The sequence below is a fragment of the Mobula hypostoma genome, chromosome 12 (assembly GCF_963921235.1).
Source record: "Mobula hypostoma chromosome 12, sMobHyp1.1, whole genome shotgun sequence".
Lineage (NCBI taxonomy): Eukaryota > Metazoa > Chordata > Chondrichthyes > Myliobatiformes > Myliobatidae > Mobula > Mobula hypostoma.
Window position 1 is genome coordinate 89683580 of NC_086108.1, and position 15558 is coordinate 89699137.

The 15558-nt window shown below is 40.7% G+C and overlaps 1 protein-coding gene across 1 annotated transcript in view; it reads left to right on the plus strand.

The window, feature by feature from the left end:
* Positions 1-15558, plus strand: part of LOC134354988 (phospholipid phosphatase-related protein type 5-like) — a 214998-nt gene that overhangs the window by 173162 nt on the left and 26278 nt on the right. The window contains exon 5 of the mRNA XM_063064587.1: positions 15337-15471. Coding sequence (XP_062920657.1) covers positions 15337-15471 — 135 coding nt within the window. The remainder of the gene's footprint in view (positions 1-15336; positions 15472-15558) is intronic.

Genomic DNA, 15558 nt, shown 5'->3' on the forward strand with positions numbered 1-15558 from the left:
AATAATGAACTGGATTTGGGGTTGCAAACCACAGACGAAACAAAACTTAGTTACTAAAGACATAAAAGGGTTGGTAGAATGGGCAGGCACTTGGCAGGTGAAGACTAATGCAGAGAAATGAGAGATGATGCAAACTGGTAGGAGAAAAGACGAAACATAACATAGAATAAAGGATAAAGGAGCAATCTTTTAGAACGGAGATGAGGAGAAATTTCTTTAACCAGAGAGAGGTGAACCTGTGGAATTCTTTACCACAGGCTGCTGTGAGGGCCAAATCTTTATGTATATATAAGGTAGAAATTGATAGATTCTTGATTGGTCAGGGCATGAAGGGATACAGGGAGAAGGCAGGAGATTGGGAGTGAGAGGAAAATTGGATCAGCCATGATGAAATGGCGGAGCAGACTTGATGGGCGAAATAGTCTAATTCTGCTCCCTTATCTTATGGTTTTGTATTCAATAAAAGTTAATTTCTTGTCTCTTCAAATTCCTACTTGATACAAGTTGTCTGAAATTATATTTGTATGCAGCTTCAAGTGGTGTTATCGTAACCAGGAAAAAATCTGAGTACGCAAAACTTTCGAAAAAGTTTGCAGTCCATTGTATTTCGTGTCTTTTTAATTAATTATAAAAGTAATCTACCACATTGATGGGCGAGAGTGAGGAAGAGGTCCGGTCCTAGAAAATGGCCTGTGTTGTGATTTTTCATAATGCAAAGATGTGTCATCTGCATTTGCATCCAGAGACGCAAGTTGATAAAAAAAATACATATTGTCTATTTATTTACTCTTTATTTTATTCCACATCTCAAAGTTATGTGTGGTGATTTGTGAATTCTGTAAGAGTAAATTTCCATTATCCAAACTGCTGCAATGGGAGTAATTCTCCAGCATTACCTCTGAAAAGTTAATTATACAATCTATTTAAAAAGAACATACCATCCATTTGTTTTGTAGGTTTAATCAGTTTCAATTTCTGCAATGCAGATAAGTGGATTTAGTAGATAATTCAGGCAATGCCCGTCTCCCCCTACCTATTGCTTAGATGCATGTTTTTCTATGATTCATAAAAAAACTGCATACTTCTTGTGGTTCACAGTCCCAGTTATAATTTTTCTCCATACGCAGTAAATTCATTAATTTTGCTTTGAATATTCATAAAGAAAATTATGTAGAGTTTTGGGATTTCTTTCACTTCTGGGTACAGCTATCCATATAAAATTACTAATACTGATCTCCTTCCTTCATTTTCTGTAATTTTGATTATTATTGAGTTGTAGCCTTTATTTTTAAGCTTGTAGCCTTCTGTGAGACATCTTGTCAAGTCATATTTGATAGTCAAACTAGTGAAGATAGATATCAGGACAGTAAGCCATGCCAAATTCTTAAAGGATTTCAGCAAATCTGTTTACACCGTATTAATGAACTCATTTTATACCTTCATTTGTGTTCTTTAATTATTTTTCATCATAAGTTTCATTACTCCTCAATTTACCAACTCCCTAATAATCTAACATCATATTCCCAACAACAGGAAAAGCATTATCTGGAAATTTGTCATCTTGGTTTGCTCCTCCTCTTGAAGTTCAAACAATTCAGACAAGGCTCCATCTGTTCTGTCCTCACTTTCTTTAGGATTTGAGGATCTGTTCCATCTGGACATGTTACCTTGTTAAATTTGAATGCTCTCCAAGTTGTGAGTGATGATTCCATCTCTGTTGATTTTCCCAGTAACTGAAGCTGCATTTCCTAACCCACGGTGAATAAAAATATGATTTATATCACGAATATTACTTCCACTGCAATTGCTATTATTCAAGGACCTTACTGTTTATTTAGATGCTGTGCCTGCCAAATACTAGAATTAAAAAATCATTCATACCATTTCTATTGTCAACTTTTATTAAAATCATTTTTAATATATTTTCCAATCGCCTTTTGTTTTCTTAACTTCTAATACATTTTTAATTTATTAACAATATATTGCAAAACTGTGTAAAGGAAGATAAAATCTTTGCAAACTCTCTTTTGCATATTCACAGATATGGACTATGCACTCAGTGATCACTTTATAAAGTACCTCCTGTACCTAATGAAGTGGCCAATGAATGTATGCTTGTCATCTGCTGCTGTAGCCCATCCACTTTGTGGTTCGATGTGTTGTGCAATCAGAGATGCTTTGCTGCACACCACTGTTGTAACGCATGCTTATTTGAATTACTGTTGCCTTCCTGTCAGCTTGGAAATGAGGATTAGCATCCGCCAACAATCCCCTACCTGCCCCCGCCTTGGAAATTAATGGTCAGGTTGTGTCTGTGGTTGAGTCATTCATATTCCTGGAGGCTACCATTACATTGAAGTGGGCCAAACACATTACACTCATCTCTAGGAAAGCCCTGCAGATATTGTTCTGTCTACACCAGCTTAGGAAACATCTCAGGGTATATCCTGATGAATTTTCATTCAGTCATCTTTCAGAGTATTGTGACCACCTTTATCACCGATTGTTTTCCTGCCACCTCCTCCCTCTTCAAGTCCAGGTTGCTGTGAGCGGTCGACACAATGGAGAAGATCATTGGCTGTCAGCTACCGACATTAAAAGACCTGTTCATTGTGTTGGGCAAGTGGCCAAGTGGTTAAGGCGTTTGTCTAGTGATTTGAAGGTCACTAGTTCAAACCTCAGCTGTGGCAATGTGTTTGTGTCCTTGAGCAAGGCACTTAATCACACATTGCTCCAGCCTGTGCGAGGAGTGGCACCCCACACAGACTTCCAATCTGCGCCTTGTAAGGCATGAAAATGCCCGACACAGGCCTCTCATGGTCTGAGTCGATGTTCCCCATTCATTGCCAGAGCAATAAGAGCGCTGAAAAAAATTATTGCAGACTCCACCCACCCTAGCAGTCATCTATTTACCAAATTGCCTTCAGGGAGATGTTACAAGTCCATCACCACCAGGACTACCCTTCATCTCTGAATATTCTTTCCTGTAGATACCCAGCTTCTCAACAAAACTGACGCAGGTGTAATACCTTAAATGTTCCTTCACAACATCCATTAAATGGTCTTTCCATCTCTCCCTGTTCTGTTGATAATTATTGAGTCTGTACATATGTTCACATTTATTTAAGTTTGATTATTTATTAACATTTCTGCATGTGACTGTTCTGAAAATTGTTGATTCCTCAGGGCTGTTTGCACTATTGAATTGTAAGTTGTTGGTTGCTATGGTGTTGTCTGTTATGGGATTTTCCTGTGTTTTGTGTTTGGTATCGAACTAAAATCATTTCGGGTATGTTTCATATGCTGGCAATAAAGCAATTCTGATTCCGAGCAAGTCAGGCCATTCTTCTCTGGCATCTCTCATTAGCAAGGCCTTTTTGCCTATAGAAGTGCTGCTCACTGAATTTTTTTTATGCTTTTCGCACCATTTTCTTTAAACTCTAGAGACTGCTGTGTGTGAAAATCTCTGAGATATTCAAACCACCCTGTTTGTCACCAACAATCATTCCACAGTCAAAGTCACTGAGATCATAACATAACTAAATCACAAAGTCACTAATTAATTACCATCAACAAATCAGTTGTAGTACCAAAGGATACAACATCCTGGATGACTGTTACACCACCATCAGGAATGCCTACCGTGCCATTCCTTGCTGCACTTCAAAAAGTCTGATCACCTGGCTGTGCTTTTACTCCCTGAGTATAGGCAGAGGCTTAAGACTGCAGCACTAGTAGTGAGGACCAAGAAAATATGGACAAGGGAAGCACAGGAATGTTTACAGGATGTTTTGAATCAATGGACTGCACTATTCAAGGATTCATCTTTGAATCTGGAAAAGTGTGCTGCAGTTGTTACTAACCATTAAAATCTGGGTGGATGAGTGTATGCTTACAAAAACTTGCTGTACATTCCCAAAACCAAAAGCCATGGATGAGGCAGGAGGTTCATCACCTGCTGAGGGCTGGATCTATGGCATTTTAGTTTGGTGACCCAGATCTCTACAAAAAAACCAGGCATGACTTGCGGAGGGCTATTTCAAAAGTGAAGAAACAATTCCAGGTGAGGTTGGAGGCAACATTGGATGCACGACAACTCTGTCAGGGTTTGCAGGACATTACTTCTTACAAAGCAAAACCCAACAGAGTGAATGGTAGCGATGTTTCACTACCAGACGAGCTTATTGCCTTCTGTGCCCACTTTGAAAGGAAGGATATAACTACAGCTGTGAAGATCCCTGTTGCACCCAGTGACCCTGTGGTCTCTGTCTCTAAGACCGAAATCAGGCTTTCTTTCAGAGGGTGAACCCTTGCAAGGTGGCAGGCCCCGCTAGACTATCTGGTAAGACTATGGAAACTTTAGCCAACCAACTGTTGGGAGTATTCAAAGACACTTTCAGCCTCTTTCAGCTAAGGTCGGAAGTTCCCACCTGTTCCAAAAGGGCAACAATTATACCAGTGCCTAAGAAGAATAGTGTGAGCTGCCTTAATGACTATCGCCCAGTCGCACGCACCTCTATGGTGATGAGAGGTTGGTCGTGGCTAGCATGAACTCCTGCCTCAACAAGAACCTGGACCCTCTGCAATTTGCCTTTTGCCACAATAAATCAAAGGCAGATGCAACCTCAGTGGTTCTTCACACGGCCTTAGACCATCTGGACAATACAAACACTTATGTCAGGATGCCTTTCATTGAATATAGCTTAGCATTTAACACCATCATTCCCACAGTTCTGATTGATAAGCTACAGAACCTGGGCCTCTGTACCTCCCTATGCAATTGGATTCTCAGCTTTCTGACCGGAAGCCCACGATCTGTGCAGATTGGTGCTAATATCTCCGCATCGCTGACGATCAACACTTACTCACCTCAGGGGTGTGTGCTTAGCCCACTGTTCTTCTCCCTCAATACCCATGATTGTGTGCTTATGCACAGCTCAAAATCCATCACTAAATTTGCTCATGATACAGCCATTGTTGGTAGCATCTTAGCTGGAGATGAGAGAGCGTACAGGAGCGAGGTTTACCAGCTAGTTGAGTGGTGTTTCAGCAATAGCCTTGCACTCAGTAAGGCAAAAGAGGTGATGTGGATTCCAGGAAGGGTAAGAAGAGGGGACATGAACTGATCCTCATAGAGGCATCAGAAGTGGAGAGAGTGAGCAACTTCAAGTTTCTGGGTGTCAAGATCTCTGAGGATCTAACATATCGGTGCAGCAATAAAGAAGGCAAACTGGTGGCTATGTTCCATTAGGAGTTTGAAGAGATTTGTCACCTAAAGCACTTGAAAACTTCGACGGGTGTACCATGGGGAGTATACTGACAGGTTGCATCACAGTCTGGTATGATGCTGGCACATGACTGAAAGAAGGTACAGAAAGTTGTAAAATTAGTCAGCTCCATCTTGGGTAGTAGCCTCTGTTGTATCCAACACATCTTCAAGGAGCGGTGCTTCAGAAAGGCAACGTCCATTATTAAGGACCCCCATCACCCAGGACATGCCCTCTTCTCACTGTTACCATGAGGAAAGAGGTACAGAAAACTGAAGGCACATACTCAGCGATTCAGGAACAGCTTCTTCCCCTCTTCCATATGATTTCTAAATGGACATTGAACCCATGAACCACTACCTCTCTCTTTAAAATATACTTCATTTCTGTTTTTGCATGATTTTAATGTAGTTAATGTACATATATATACTTACTGTAATTGATTTACTTCTTTTCTGTCTATATTAACATGTATTGCATCGTATTGCTGTACAATGCTGCTATTTTAACAAACTTCACGACGCATGCCAGCAATAATAAACCAGATTCTGATTCGGATTCTGACCACATTTTTCCCCATTCTGATGCTTAGCCTGAACAACAACTGGACCTCTTGATCATGTCTGCATGCTTTTATGCATTGAGTTGCTACCACATGACTGGCTGAGTAGACGTTTGCATTAACAAGCAGGGAGGTCATTCTGCTTGGCAGGCAAGACTTGTAGCTGGAAATAATCTCAGGTTCTGGGGTGGTTGCAGGAGTTGATGCTGGCACTACAAGAGGTGCTTCTGGCAGCTCTGGACACCTTTCTTCTGGATGTGTTCCCGAAAACTGCTTGGCAAGCTGCTCAGTCAGCTGATCTGTCTCAGTCCAACATACAAAACTTCGAGCCAACACTTCCATTTCGACCATGCCTAGATGGCTGGCATGTCGCTCCTCCAACTCTTTAACTCTCAGCTCGGATAGTACAATAATTGACAATCATCACATAAGCAACCCCTATCAGGGGCTGGTAAAATTGGGGGAACTGGAATTTCTGCTGCATATTCCGGCCATTTTGGGTTGCCATGTAGACGTGTGACAGTATGGGGAATTTACAGGTTTCCCTTTGGATCATTTCTAATGTAATAGGGAGGTTTTGATTTACATTAGGGAGAATACAAAGTTAAAAGTAAATTCATTAGCAAAATACATAGTATATGTTGCCATATATAATGCTGAGATTCATTTTCTTGCTGTCATACTGAGTAAATCCAAAAACTAAAACAGAATCAATGAAAGTCTGCACCAACGTGGGTGTCCAACCAGTGTGCGAAAGACAAAAAACTGCGCAAATACAAAAGAGAAGTAAAATGAAAACAAGCAAATATGCAATAATTATTGAGAATATGAGATGAGGCATTGAAAGTGAGCTCATAGCAGTTCAGTGATGGGGCAAAGGAAGTTGAGTGAAGTTACCCTACTGGTTCGTCAGCCTGATTGTTGAGGGATAATAACTGTTCCTGAACATGACCTGGGCGGTGGGGGGAACCATGATGATGGATGCTGCTTTCCTATAACAGTGCTGCATGTAGATGTGTTCAATGGAGGGGAGAGCTTTACCCATGATGGACTGGACCATATCCACTACTTTTTTGTAGGATTTTCCGTACAAGGAGATTAGTATTTCCACGCCAGGCTGTGATGCAATTTGTCATGTACACTCCACCACACATCTGTAAAGGTTTGTCAGTGTATTAGATGACAGCCAAATCTTTGGAAGCTTCTAAGGAAGTAAAGGCTCTGCCATGCTTCCTTCATAATTTACACTTACGTGCTGGGTGGGTACAGGGCAGGTCCTCTAATATGACAACATCAAGGAATTTAAAGTTGCTGACCCTCTCCATCTTTGATCTCCCGCTGAGGACTGGCTTATGGACCTCCAGTTTCCTCCGCGAGAAGTCAATAATCAGCTCCTTGGTCTTGCTGACATTGCATGAGAAATTGTTGTGTGGCGCCACTCAGCCAGATTTTCAATCTCCCTCATATACGCTGATTTGCTACCGTCTATGGTTCGACCAACAACAGTGGTGTTGTCAGCAAACGTAAACATGGCATTGGAGCTGTGCCTCAAGAGGAGTGTCTCTTCTGTAAATTTTTCAGCTATTTCCTTTTCCGAGGGTAAACACGATAAACAATCAGCACAAGAAACAGACGCCATCTCTACATTTGTGTTGTTGCTGTTGATAGAACACTCCTCTGAGATTGAAAATGGATACTAGTGTTTGATGATCAGTAATGAGGGTAAACTCTCTCCCATACAAGTACTGATTGAAACGTTTTACACCGCAAACTAGACTCTAGGCTTCTGTGTCAATCTGTGCATAATTTTTCTCTGCAGCTTTAAGGAAACATGATCAAAGGCAATGGGGCATTCACTGCCGTCACTCATAACATGTGACATGAATGGTCCCTATCCTGTAAGGTGAGCTGTCACAGTAAGCTTCACTAGATCATAATGACTGAATCCAGCATCTGATGTCACTACTTCTTTTTCCTTTTTTGAAAGCTACCTCACACTGATTTGTCCATTGCCATTTCATCTCAACCTGAAGTAATGTGTTCAAGGGGTGGAGCACAGTAGCCAGGCTTGGCAGGAACCTGTTATAGTAATTGACAAATCCTTATCATGCTACCTCCTATCCCGTCCATTGCCTCCCTCTGGTATTCTTCCCCCTGCCCTTTTTTTTCTTCAATGGCTTTCTGTCTCTTTCACCAATCAATTTCCTAGTTCTTTGTTTCATCGCTCCCCCTCCAAATTCAGAATCTGAATCAGAATCAGGTTTATTATCACAGGCATGAGACATGAAATTTGTTAACTTAGCAGCAGTAATTCACTGTAATACATAATCTAGCAGAAAAAAATAATAAATATAATAATAAATAAACTAGTAAATCAATTACATATATTGAATAGGTTTAAAAAACGTGCAAAGACAGAAATACTGTATTTTTTTTAAAGTGAGGTGGTGTCCAAAGCTTCAAAGTCCAATTAGGAATCAAATGGCAGAGGGAAAAAAGCTGTTCCTGAATTGCTGAGGATGTGCCTTCAAACTTCTGTACCTCTTACCTGATGATAACAGTGAGAAAAGGGCATGTCCTGGGTGCTGGAGGTCCTTAATAATGGACGCTGCCTTTCTGTGTCACTGCTCCCTAAAGATATCCTGGGTACTTTGTAGTTAGTACCAAGATGGAGCTGAATAGATTTACAACCTTCTGCAGCTTCTTTCAGTCCTGTGCAGTAGCCCCTCCAAACCAGACAGTGATGCAGCCTGTCAGAATCCTCTTCGCGGTACAACTATAGAAGCTCTTGAGTGTATTTGTTGACATGCCAAATCTTTACAAACTCCTAATAAAGTATAGCCGCTGTCTTGCCTTCTTTATAACTACATCAATATGTTGGGACCAGGTTAGATCCTCAGAGATCTTGACACCCGGGAGCTTGAAGCTGCTCATTCTCCCCACTTCTGATACCTCTATGAGGATTGGTATGTGTTCCTTCGTCTTACCCTTCCTGAAGTCCACAATCAGCTCTTTCGTCTTACTGACGTTGAGTGTCAGGTTGTTGCTGCGGTACCACTCCACCAGTTGGCATATCTCACTCCTGTACGCCCTCTCGTCACCACCTGAGATTCTACCAACAATGGTTGTATCATCAGCAAATTGCTACACAGTTATGTGTATATAGAAAGTAGACAGTGGGCTAAGTACACACCCCTGAGGTGCGCCAGTGTTGATTGTCAGCGAGGAGGATATATTTTCACCAATCCACACAGATTCACCTATCACCTGGCATTTCTCTCTCCCCTCCTCCCACCTTTCAGATCTACTCCTCAGCATTTTTTCTTCAGTTCTGCTGAAGGGTTTCGGCACAAAACATCGGCTGTACATTTTTCCATAGATGTTGCTGGCCTTCTGAGATCCTTTAGCATTTTGTGTGTGTTGCTTAAAAAGGACTGCAACTGCAAAATGTTCTTTGGCCTCAGGTCATCCTCCACTGCTTGAATTTTCTCACAAACTTGTGTGTCAATGGTGTGATCACAGTAAGTGATGCTTAGTTTTAAGAATTCACATTTGTTATGTCATGCTCCAAGCCCATTATCGTTTAATCTTTTTAACACTGTCTTGAAATTTTGGAGATGTTCCTTGTCATCCTTACTGATAACAATGATGTTATCCAGGTAACACTAAGTGCCTGGGGAGCCTTGTAATGCCTGGTCCAAAGCTTTCTGCCAGAGGGCGAGTGCAGTTGCTACTCCAAAAATAAGCCTATAATAGCGATAAAGCCCTTTATGAGTGTTGATGGTGGGAAACTCTTTGGATTCTTCTTCCACCTCCATCTATAAGTAGGCCTCAGCTACATCCACTTTGCTGATAGTTTTCCTCCAAAATGTTTTTCAAAGATGTCCTGTATCCTGAGCAGAAGGTACTGGTCTACTTTCATTACTGACTTGATGGTGACTTTAAAGGTATCACCGATTCTGACAGACCCTTCCCTCTTTGGTACGGGACCACTGGTATTGCTCATGGGCTCCACACAAACTTGGAAAAAATTCCTTCTGCCTCATGCAATCTAGCTCACTGGCTACTTTATCATGGATGGTACAAAGAACCAGATGGGCTTTGCAAAATTTGGGTATGGTATTTTCATTTAACACTATTTTACCCTTGATATGTTTGAGTTTTCCAGTGCCATCTTTGAACACTGCTGTGGCAAAATCCGATACCTTTCTTAATTCGCTTTCAGTTGATCGCTAACACAAGAGGGCACAGTTTTAAGGGGCTTGGAAGTAGGTACAGAGGAGTTGTCAGGTGTAAGTTTTTTACTCAGAGAGTGGTGAGTGCGTGGAATGGGCTGCTGACAATGGTGGTGGAGGTTGATATGATAGGGTCTTTTAAGAGACTCCTATGGAGTACGTGGAGCTTAGAAAAACAGAGGGCTATGGGTAACCCTAGGTAATTTCTAAAATAAGGACATGTTCAACATAGCTTTGTGGGCCGAAGGTCCCGTATTGTGCTGTAGGTTTGCTTATGTTTCTATGTTTCTATTGCAGGGGATATGGCATGCAATGGTGGATGGATCTCCAACCACGTTGTAGTTGCCTCAGCCAATCTTGCCCCTATGATGTTGGCCCTTTGGTTTTTTACTGCATACAAGATGAATGTGGTTTATTGGTTGTTGTATTTCTCAGTTACAGATGTCACTCCCACAGGAGTTATTTTTCCTCAGTATAAGTTTTGAATATCCACAAACTTTATTTTGGTATCTTTGAAAAACCATTCAAACTCATTTTGTGGAATGACTGAAACAGCTGATCCAGAGTCCAATTTCATTTTGCTTAATTTGTCATTCACTTCTGGCATAAGCCATATTACTTGGCTAGTGTTAACTTTTACACTGTAAATCTCAAAGCAACACAATTCCATGTCACTCTGTTCGTGATCAGACTTTTCATTGACACGGGGGTGGGGGGGTGCTGCCTCTGTGTAGTACTCTTTCTGAAACTACAACTTGACTTTTTATCTTTTTCTCTTCCATGTGCAGACCATTTATTCTTTGTCATGCTCTTTGTATGTGTCCTACTTTGTTGCATTCTCTGCAAGTTTTGCCTGGTGTAATGTGATCCCTTGGCATAATTTGTAAAAAAAATTTTTTTTTGCATTGCAATTTTGTTCATGAAGGAAGCCCTTAACTCCGAGTGGAGTCATCGGGATGCTGTCATGACGGCATTTTTTTTTTAGCAGGCTTTCTTATTTTTATGAGATTGAGTTGCTAGCTCAATGCTCAACCCAGCATGGATGGAAAGCGTGCAAGGGAGCTGGCTGGATTCGAACTCGGGAGCCTTCACTCCGAAGTCCGGCGCTGATGCCGCTACGCCACCAGCTAGCTAATTTTGTTCATGCTCACTTTCATTCCTGACTGCAACTAAATTGCGCCAGTCTGCTGTTTTCATTAATACAGTGATTTCAACTGCTCTTTTAAATGTGAGTTGTGCTTCAGTTAGAAGGCAATCTTGAATGATTTCTTGCAAGATTCCACAAAGTAAATGATTTCTCAGTGCATCATTCAGGCCATTACTGAACTGGCAATGCTCAGACAATTTCTTCAGTTCAGCCATATACGCTGAAATGGACATCTCTTCCTTTTGATTCATTTTATGAAACCTAATACATTCTGCAATTATCAATGGTGTTTGGCTCTAATTGTTCCTGCATTACTTTCACGATGTCAGCAAAGTTCATTTCAGCTAGTTTGGTTGGAGTAGCCAAACTTCTAAGCAAACTGTATGCTCTTCCACCTACTGTGCTCAGCAAAACTGGTACTTGTTTCTCATTGGCTATTTTATTTGCTCTAAAATGCTGCTCAATTCACTCAGTATATGTCAACCGGTTATCTCTCGTGCAATCAAATACATTATTTTTCCGATGTAGCCAGCCATTTTTACTCTTTTTATTTATGATTATTATCACCCAATACTCACTGTTTATGAACCCATGAATTTGTCTGTTTTCTGTCTTTTTTTCCCTGGACTGTCTGTCTTCCTTCCTGAAGAAACACCTGTTGCTCTTTTTTTTAACTTGACCATTTCTTTCCTATTGTGAAGAAGGCATGCTGCACGTTTTTTTTAAAACTTTAGTGTCTCACTGCACTTCAACAAGTAGGTGGTCATCTTTGATTCATTCATTTACTAGACAGATTAAAAGGTTCAGCATAGGCTAGATGGGCCGAAATGCCAGTTTCTGTGCTTTAGTGTTCTGACTCTATGATTCATGTATCACTACCAAATTTATGCAGCAGCCATATCTAAAGATTCTCCACATCTCCTCCCAATTGATGGAACAGAGGTGTATACAGCTATTCTCCCTGCATTTTCTTGGAGCTGATGCACAATGAAGTGTCGGAGCATTGCAGTCATTGCCCTTCCTCACCTGCCCCTGAATACTGACTCAATCACACAATTGTGGGCCTGGAGTCCAAGGAAATATAGTAGTTTTCCACCTCTGGAAGGCATTTGTGACAAACTGGCATTTCTATTGTAACTCCAAAATTAATCGAAAGAAAACATAGGGCTGGAAAGAGAACTTCTTCTTTTAGCGAAGTGCATGGATATCACATGATGGTGTAATGACACACACATATGATGTGGTGTAATGACATATGCCATTCACATACTTTTACATATAACCTGTAATGAAATACAGTTTGTAAACAACAAAGAACGCTTAATCAAACAATATATTTACAATATTATTCAAATATTACTGAAATATTAAATACGTGGCAGTAGTGACCATAGAAATGCCAGTTCTAGTCTCACTCAACCTCAAAAGAAAATGTTTGTTTGCATTTACCCTATCGAGACCCACATAATTTGGTATTCCTCTATCAAATCTCCCCTCATTCCCTTACACTCTAGGGGATAAAGCCTTAACTTATTCCTAAAAATCTTAAGGACCTAGCATGATGACATGCAAGTCACGATCTTGGACTACATGTTCTCAGCAGTCCCAGTCTCAATGTATATTGGTCTTAAGCAAAGCTAGGTCATCAACCCAACTCAGTATATCTCACTGTAATGCTGTTTCTCATCCACAACAAGCTTCTTAATGGAGTGGAGCTGATCTACAGGACAAACGGTAAAATGTTTAACCTGCATTACATCTACTTCAGAACAAAGGGCATGCCTGCTTTTGTTGTTGATATGCAATATATCAATCCACAGGTTCAGAGGCAAAGCTACGGGTTATTGATGACCTGTTCACTGATACTCACAAGAAAATTGACCTTGCACTTAATATCTACAAAACTAAAGTTCCTCCACATCTTACCGGCACCCACCAATCTCCTGTTCTCCTACAGTACATTGCCCACTGATGATAGTCCAGGACAAGATCCTAGAATGTGTGGACTGCTTCTCATATTGGAGTTGAATTTGGTCTATTATTGTCAGGTATGGAGATGCAATGAAAAGATTTTCTTGCATATTTTTCATACCGATCAAATCATTACGCAGTATCATGAGGAAGTACAAGATAAAACAATAACAGAAAGCAGAATAAATTGTAACAGCTACAGAGAAAGTGTTATGTGGGAAAACAGTAAGGTGTGAGATCACAGTGAGGTAGATTGTTAAGTCAGGAGTCCATCATATCAACCTTGGGGAATATTTTGCTGGATCCCTCGTTCATGTCATGAAACTATCACTCACTGAAGGGAAATGTTAATGAAATTTGCCATCACCTCAGTGTGATACAACTTTTGACCATCTGAGAAATAGAGTGTTTGGAGAACAAGACTTTAAATCTCATGCTCATGGTATTGACATTTGTATTGTTTTGTTATTGTCATATGTACCAAGATACAATGAGAAGTTTGGCATACAGTTCATTCATATCAAATCATTACCCAGTGCATTGAAGTAGAAAGAATGGAAAGGTACGTCGCACTTGAAGTCTCTCTGGTTAGCGGACGATTTCCCCCCACGCCTCTCTGACGTAGTGGGGAACCGCGTACGAGGCAAGTTACAACAGTGGCTTCCCATTGCCTTCTGCTGGGTGAGTTTCCAAAGCAATCACCAGCTCGTAACCCAGCATAGATGGAAAACGTGCAGGGGAGCCAGCTGGATTTGAACTCGGGACCTTCCGTCCCGAAGTCCAGTGCTGATGACACCACGCCACCAGCCGGGTCACATTGAAGTAGAACAAGGTAAAATAATAACAATGCAGAATAAAGTATAACAGCTACAGAGACCGTGCGGTCCAGGTAAACATAAAGTACAAGATCATAATGAGGGAGATTGTGAGGTCAAGAGTCTATCTTACAAGAGATCTATTCAAGAGTCTGATACCAGTGGGATGGAAGCTATCCTTGTGCCTGGATCATGGCAATTTCCCCAACTTCCCACACCTTTCTGAAGCTAATACCTCAAAGCAGTGGGGAGATGCCAGCTATACCACCTTTGCGAAATACTCCATATCCATCAGTAGAATAGGTGAATTAAATGCAGCACTAAAGCAATAATTGAACTTGGTGATCTCCAATGAACAGACCTAGAATTTTGAAAGCCAGTAGCAGAGTCCTGAAACTGACACTATATTCTGAGTTCTTTCATGGCAAGAATATATGATTCAAGGATGTTCTCAAAGTCTCTTTGAAATAGTTTAATAGCCTCACCAATACATCAGTCCATGATCATTCAAAATGACGAAGGATCATTTAGGATAGCGTTGACAACCTAGAACCCATTCATTGTGGCTACACAGAAGCCTGGTGTAAGTAGTGGAAAAAATCCAATACATCGTACTGCCCCATCAATGGCACACTCTATGTGTCCAAAATTAACTACCTCAGAACCCAGAGAACTGTAAGCAAGGCCTCCATGATCTAGGAGACTGCCTTAAATAGAAGAGAATATAATAGAAACACAACAAGATACTGAAAACCCAATCTTCCAAAGTAATGGGCCTTGCTGAGAAATGCCGGATGTTACGTATGGGGCTACTGGGAAATCTCACTGCAACTCCCACCAAGTTTACCACTTCCATGTAAATGCCCTGCTGAATAGGTATTTTATACACTACATCCCAACCCCCAACCCTATGTTCCACCCGGAAACTAACTACATTGAAGCCAATTCTGAGGACTGCTCTACACTCCTTTTCTAAGCTTCCCTGGTCCATTGATAAGCTCTCAACTCCTTCTAAGTGACCTGGTGTTAGTTTACATTTTCTGTCTGCTTCTCTCCAATTTGTTTAATGCATTCATGTCACTGAACTCCAATTTTCTGTCGAGTTTCACAGCTGAACCTAGATCCAATAAGTGGAAAGTCACTAATTTATGCAAAAAAAATCTCCAAAGGATTGAAATTTACCTCAGAAATTTCCCATACTAGGCTCATAAAGAGAAGTTAATGGTGAGAAGTTTTAACTCTAATCTGCATATACATGTATGTTGATAATTTTAGCCAATGAATTCAAGTGCTACAACATGTACTAATATCTTTTTTCTCTTATTTTACATGTGAAAAGGTTGCATGTGTGGTACATAATTTTAAGGGAAGACACACTGTAAATGAAAATCTACCAACCGGCAGCATGACAGATATGTCTCTGATCACCCAATCACGTATGGAAAGTCCATTAGGAAAATTAAGTGCAATACAGGTAAGTTAAATAAAGTAAAACATGTATTTGCATCTGTTACCTTCTCTGCAATAAATATGTTTACTGTCCAAATAAAAGTAATTTTAA